Source organism: Acomys minous (assembly GCF_964271855.1).
Source record: "Acomys minous genome assembly, chromosome: 2".
Lineage (NCBI taxonomy): Eukaryota > Metazoa > Chordata > Mammalia > Rodentia > Muridae > Acomys > Acomys minous.
In genome coordinates, this window is record NC_140484.1 from 72,974,131 (window position 1) to 72,980,777 (window position 6,647).

Below are 6,647 nucleotides of genomic sequence, written 5' to 3' on the forward strand. Positions count from 1 at the left end.
CTGGGCAGCAGTTAGAGCGGCGCATTGCCCCCACTGGGAGGCCTTTAGTGCTCTTCAGACTTGCTTCTCTTGGGTAGCGGTGCTGCTTTTAGGACATCTTTCTGTCGTTAGTCTCTCAGGCTGCATAAAGCTAGTAGGTTAGCTTGGACACCGTTCCCATCCTGGGAGAGAAATCAACACAACCTGAAAGATTATTTTATGAATAGAAAATCCACATTTTCATTTTCTTTGCCCCTGTAGCCCTTCTTCCTGAGTGATTCCGTAGAAAGAGCCTCCTAAAGTTGTCTCAAGTCTAGGCACCCCTGTGAACTGCCCCCTCCAAGGGCTCCAGGTCTTCTGCATAGGAAGTGGCTGAAATGTAGGTGGGGTGTGAAAACTGGCTACTCCTTGGCACCTCTGGGGCTTCTGTGGTGGCCTACACTGGCCTAGGGGCCTCAAGCTGCGTGAAGGGAAGGTGCAGTGTTGCGTGGCTGTCTCTGCAGCGCCCGTCCCCTGACGTGAAGGCTGAGCTGTTTGAGCTCCTCTTCCGCACGCTCCATCACAACTGGCGGTACTTCTTCAAGTCCACTGTTCTGGCTAGCGTGCAGAGGGGCGTCGCTGAGGAGCAGATGGAGAACGAGCCCCAGTTCAGTGCCATCATGCAGGTAAGGTGGAGAAGCTGCAGTGTGCCCCGAGGGCGTGTGGGCCTTGTTCTGGGTGCCACCTGCATTCTTGTCCCATGTCTCTTGGGTTCTTTTCAGGCCTCTGTCCCCCTTCCAAGCTGGCCCTGCAGCAAGCACGGGGCTGACACTGAGGTCTGCCCTCCTTAGTATCTAAAAGTTAGTTTCTTGGGGCTTCAGTCTCCTCATTTGTAAAGTGGGGTCAGCACTGCTAGTTTTACAGATTTATTATGCGATAAATGAGATGATCTACACCAAGTACATGATAGTGGTGATGTGTGCTAAGTGTCCCTTCCCTTCATTTAACAGCAGTGTAAGAAGTAACCTTTCTTTGTTGGGCATGGTGTCCCCAGAGCGAGAGACACTCTGTCTGACCAGAGAGAGAGATGGGGTAAGGGGGAGGTTCCACCTGCCTGAGCATCACCTGGTTCTTCTTACAAGACACTGATCAGCTGGGGACGTCTGGAGAGCCCTGCAGTCTGTATTTGGAAAGGGCGCTCTGGCTCCTCCCCGCTGCCCTGTATACCAAGGCCTTGGTATAGTCTAGTGTTTGCTCCCCCATTGCCTCCTCCTCAACTTTGTTCATGTTTGTAAACTACTTTGACAGATCTGGTCCCTCACTTGGCTTATCGAAGTCACTTTGAAACAGTTTCATAGTTTGGCAGTTACATATATGGCTGAGTATATGATCTAGCAGTCTAAGGTAAATGCCAGCCTATAGTCACACGTCCTGTACTGGTGGCTGTTGTCATGATGGCCCCAGGCTGGAAACAGTCCGAGGAGGCACTAGCTATGGAGTGAGCCCGCTGGCACAGTATGAAGAACATACTGCTACAGTGGAGATGAGCGTGTGCTGTGCTAGCGAAGCCAGAAGAGCCAGAAGGCTTTGCCCCGCTCCATGACCACCAGGTGGCGTGGACAAGACAGAAGTGGAGGGTGGAGTGGAGCAGTGCTTGCCAGCACAGGGAGAGGATGATGTGAGGAGACCTTCAGGGCAAGGAGAATGCCGCACACCTTAGTGGTGATGGTGCTCTGTGTTGACCAAGTCCTACAGTGCCAAAGCTCAGAGTTTCGCTCTAGCTCCAGTAACCCTGACGTTAAGGGATAGATGGGTCCCACTAGTGCAGCAGTGATGACAAGATTCCTTGCATAGCCAAGCAGCCCTGGGACAGGAGGGTTCCCGAAGGCCTCAGCCTCCTTCCCCGGGATCACTTTGTGTTGGGTGTGCGTTTCAGTTAGCTCCTGAGCTAGTGCCTTTCACTCCTAGACATTGTACTTCAAGGCAGTTTACAAATGTGCCGTTGCCCAACCCCAAAGCCGATGAAGCGATTAAGAAGGGACCTCTGAGGACTTGTGGCCTGTGAGGGATGGCCACTAAGGAGCAGGAGAGTCCCTGCAGGGGATTGCCTAGGCAGGCAGGCAGGGAGGCAGGCTGTGCTGTTGGCTCAGATTGCTCAAGGATTTGACCAGTGTGGGTGTCTTGCTTCAAAGGTGGGTTATTGAAGAGATCCTAGAGCAGTGGTTCTCAGCCTTCCTACTGCTGCGGCCCTTTAATACAGTTCCTCATGTTGTGGTGGCCCCAGTCATAAAATTATTTTTATTGCTACTTCATAACTACAATTTTGCTACTGTTAGGAATCATAATATAAATATCTGATATACAACCCCTCTGGAGTTTTCTTTAAAAAAGTGTAAGTGAGACCAAAGTAAGGAATGAGGTCCCTGGGAAGACACAGGCGCTAAGACATCAGAGATGCAGTGCAGAAGTCTGCCCTTCTGGCAGAAGGTCCTGGAGGGGTTGGTCTGAGGGAGCTTGAGTGCTGCTCACTAAATAGTAGTCTCACTCCCCAGGCGTTTGGACAGTCCTTTCTTCAGCCTGACATCCACCTGTTCAAACAAAATCTCTTCTACCTGGAGACTCTGAACACCAAGCAGAAACTGTACCACAAAGTAAGTGCCCTTCTCTCCTGGAAGGGCTCCTCCTCGTCCAGGAGCTCGGGGCCAAGTTAACTCCCTTGCGGCTGCCTGGGGAATACTTTGGAGAGCACACTGAGCCTGGGGTGGCCGCAGGGTGAACCTCCTGGCCCACGCTCCTGCTCCTCTGCTTGCAGAAGATCTTCCGGACCACCATGCTGTTCCAGTTTGTGAATGTGCTGCTCCAGGTCCTGGTTCATAAGTCTCATGACCTTCTACAAGAGGAGATTGGCATTGCCATTTACAACATGGCTTCTGTCGACTTTGACGGCTTCTTTGCAGCCTTTCTTCCAGAGTTCCTGACCAGCTGTGATGGTGTGGATGCCAATCAGAAAAATGTTCTGGGGCGGAATTTCAAGATGGACCGGGTGAGCAGAAAAGGCCAGGCCTCAAGGGATGCATGTGTGGGCTCTTGAGCCTGCTGTCTGTTTAGTGAGGGCCCACCTGGGTTTGGACGTGTTTTCGCCACTGGTAGGTTGGCCTCAGTACCTGAGTAACTCAGTGCTGTGGTTGGGTATGGGGGTACACTCTTTCTGTGGTACTCGGCCTCCGTAGCTCACATGTTCTCTCTCTCAGCCATTGAGGCTTTAGGTCCTGGCCTCAGCAAGCCACACGTAGTCTTCACTTGTTTGTCCATACCCACCCCCTCAGCACACACCTCTGCCTCCTCTGGGGCTAGTACTCTTGATGATTTGTAAGATACCATGCTGCTCTCTGCACTGACTTTCTGGCCAGCTAAAAGATTGGTACAGCTTTGGGTCCCCAAGGTGGCCCTGTGGCTTGCCTGTCCTGGATCCTTCCTGTTGCTCTTCACGCCTCAGCACTGGCACAGCTAAACTCTTCAAAGGAGCCTCATAATGCTCACCTTCTGTGCCACTGATACCCCAAGGGGAAGTCAGTTGGAGCCATGGCTGCCCCATGCTGTATTTGCCTTTCTGTGTCGTGTGGCTTCAGCCCTTCCTGGTCTTTGTGCATTAGGTCTTCTTTGGAACTCTGCAAAAGAAAGTCCTTTTGGAAACGTTTTTTCTTCTTTGGAACAAGCCCTGCTCCGCTTGTCCCTTTCATGGGTAATGGACACAGTGCTTTCTGCTGTGTTCTCTTGGGGCTCTTTACTACCACGCTGGAGCAGCCTTTGAAACTAAGGTTTCTGCTCATTCTGCCCCTTATTTGTCATGTGTGTGGGTTTTTTGTTTTGTTTGGGTTTTGTTTTGTTTGTTTGTTTTGGTGCCTATCTTAGAATTGTCTTGTTCTCTCCTTCAGTCACTTGAGTTGTTTTTCCTTGGTGTCCTACAGACCAACTCCTAATATCTCATGGTTATTTTGCAGTGGCATCAATATTACTCAACTTCTTGGTTAATGCAATGGGTTCCAAATCTGGTCACTTCTAGGATGCATATTGAAAATGGAGAGGCAAGTTTGGCTCTACTGAGGGAGTTCTGGTTTGGTGTTTGGGAGCTGCTGACTGGAAAGGTGCTGCTTGGTCAGTTTTGGCTTAGTTTGGTTTGATTATTCCAAGATGAGGTCACTTTGTAGCCTTTGCTGAACTTGATTTGTGATTTCCTCTCCCTCTTATGTAAGTGCTGCCCACTCCTTTCCGCCTCCTCCCCTTCTCTACACTGGGTCTTAGGTTGGCCTGAAACTTATTGTATAGACCAGACTGGCCTCAAACTCCTAGAAATCCTTCTGCCTCTGTCTCTCCGGTGCTGGGATCAAAGGTGAACACTTCCAGGCCCTGTACTACTCTTGAGGATGAAATGACTCACACTTCCCATGTGGCCATCTGTTCATTCACCTTGCTGCCAGGCACCAGTCCCTGCTTCCATAGAGGCTTTTGTGGGAGACAGACTGCATGGTGTATTTTGAGCCACGCTGTTCTTGATACTTGCTGCTTTTCCAACCACCTTCCAAAGAACAACTATTCACTCCATTTTGTAGATGGCCTAGGCTCGCTTAGAAGGGCCCCTGGCAGGGGAACAGGATCTGAGTGTTCTGCTGAGAGCATGCAGCATGGCTGAGCTGAGGGTGCTCTGAGAGCTCAACGTGGATGCTGAGCAAGCCAGCTAAGGCAAGGCAGGCTGTGTCTTTGGCGATGGCGACAGGTGTGAGCTGAGTTCCAGAGAGGAGGAAGGTGAGAGGCAGAAGTACTATCAGCTGTTTGATGTGGCTGGCATGGCAGGGTGTCTGGCAGTTGATGTCTGTGACAGAGTTGTGTCTCAGTTGTCTCACACTAAGCAATGTGGGAAACAGTGGAACATAATGGAGCTCAGGGTTCAAGTTGTGAGGGACTCTCAACTTCAACATCTGGGTGCTTTCCCAATTGCCGCTGCTCCCAGCAGGGCAGCTCTGTGGTCAGGCAGTGTGTGCTCTTCAGCTCAGATGTCATTTAACTTGTAGGAACTTTGGAAGCTCCTGTGGGAAGGACTCTGAGATGCGAGTCGTCAGTGAATGGCCTTGGGAAGGAGAGAGCAGAGGGGCAGTGGGCTAAGGCTGTAACTTCCCTCCTTTCCTGTCCGACCTGCAAGACCCAGCCCTGCAGGTTGTTGGTACAGTTCTGAATCGCTTACAGCAGGGCCTGGCCTGTGGAGCTCTGAAGAAGAATTTCTGTGGGTTCCCCCCATCCAACCATGCGCCTTGTCTGGGACTTGGAATCTTATTAAATGTTTGCATAGAGCCAAAAGCACAAGGGTGGGGGTAGCTGATAAGTTTAATGAGTGGGTAGCCTAGGCTGTTATGGTCTGGTGGACCTGCGAGAGCCAGGCTTGAACTTTGCCCTGCCTTTCAGGACCTACCCTCCTTCACCCAGAACGTGCACAGGCTGGTAAATGACCTACGTTACTACCGACTCTGCAACGACAGCCTGCCCCCTGGCACAGTGAAGCTCTAGGACACCTGCTTGCCTTCCTGGCTGCTCACTGCCCAGGGATGTGCCTGCTGCCACCACCACCTACATCACCTGCACCTGTGCCACGGAAGTCTGTGACAAGCCTTGGCCACGCTCTGGATGGCCTGCCTCTGCCCTCTCCTGCTGCCACCAGTACAGCAGGCTTTGGGGTCCATTTGGTAATGGTAGAGTTTGCACACGTTTGGAGCAGGCAGAGGGCCATGTGGCGGGATGCCAAATAGGCACCCGGAGACCCCACGGCGTGGTCCATGCAGATCATGTGTATATCAGTCCTGTCTCGGGATTGCCAAGGACCGCTTACGACAGTGCCACCTTCTCACCATTCCACCTCCCCACCCCTCCTGGCCCAGCCAGCTCAGGAGAAATTCGACATGGGAACTGTTTCTGTCGCGCCTCCTACCCCTCCAATTGCCTTGAAGTCTCTGCTCTTTGTCAGAGGCTCACAAAGACTCTCGGTTTTTGTTCTTATTTTCTCATCATTCCATTGTGATACTAAGAAGCTTAATGAATAAAATGCTTAAGTTGTTGTTATATAAACACTAGTTACAAGGTTTCCTTCCACCGGAGCCTCCTTAAAGGCGGTGTGTACTTGGTCACATGGAGCCCACGGTGGAACTCTGTGGTGCTGAGGTTCTCCTGGGAGAGCAGTGAGAGGAGGCCCAACTGCTACGGGCATGGGTAACATCTCCCCGCACTGCCTAAAGAAGCATGCTCAAGGCTTGGGGAACTGCTCTCTCTGACCCTGTGCTACAGGCAGGCATGCATCCCCAGCCTGCCCTGTACCAGGGCCATAGCCCTTCCTCCTCCTCCTGCCCCTCCATGAGGTGAGAGCATGGGCTCCTCCTTTCGTGGGAGTAGATCCCCTCTGCAGACGTCCAGTCAGAGCTGTCCCTCAGGGAACACGCTTTTCCTGTGGTGCTGGGAGGGTGAGGTCTCAATGGGTCAGAGTTAGAAAGTGCAGCCGTGTGAGCAGTGGGCAGGGAGCGACTGATTTCTGCTGTGGCTGGCTGGAAGCCTGGTCTTGCCCAGCCGTCCACCCACATGTGGAAACCGCTATTCCTCTGTTGGGGTCGACTCAGTGGCTGTATCAGATAGAGAAATACACCGCTGGT

At 52.0% G+C, this 6,647-nt stretch overlaps 1 protein-coding gene across 3 annotated transcripts in view; it reads left to right on the forward strand.

The window, feature by feature from the left end:
• XPO6 (exportin 6) overlaps window positions 1-6,072 on the forward strand; it is a 99,465-nt gene extending 93,393 nt beyond the window's left edge. For all 3 annotated transcript variants that reach the window (XM_084773904.1, XM_084773905.1, XM_084773906.1), the window contains 4 exons: window positions 483-644; window positions 2,511-2,609; window positions 2,771-3,001; window positions 5,416-6,072. In XM_084773904.1, coding sequence (XP_084630030.1) covers window positions 483-644; window positions 2,511-2,609; window positions 2,771-3,001; window positions 5,416-5,517 — 594 coding nt within the window. In that variant the 3' untranslated portion in view covers window positions 5,518-6,072. The remainder of the gene's footprint in view (window positions 1-482; window positions 645-2,510; window positions 2,610-2,770; window positions 3,002-5,415) is intronic.
• The last annotated feature ends 575 nt before the right edge of the window (window positions 6,073-6,647 follow it).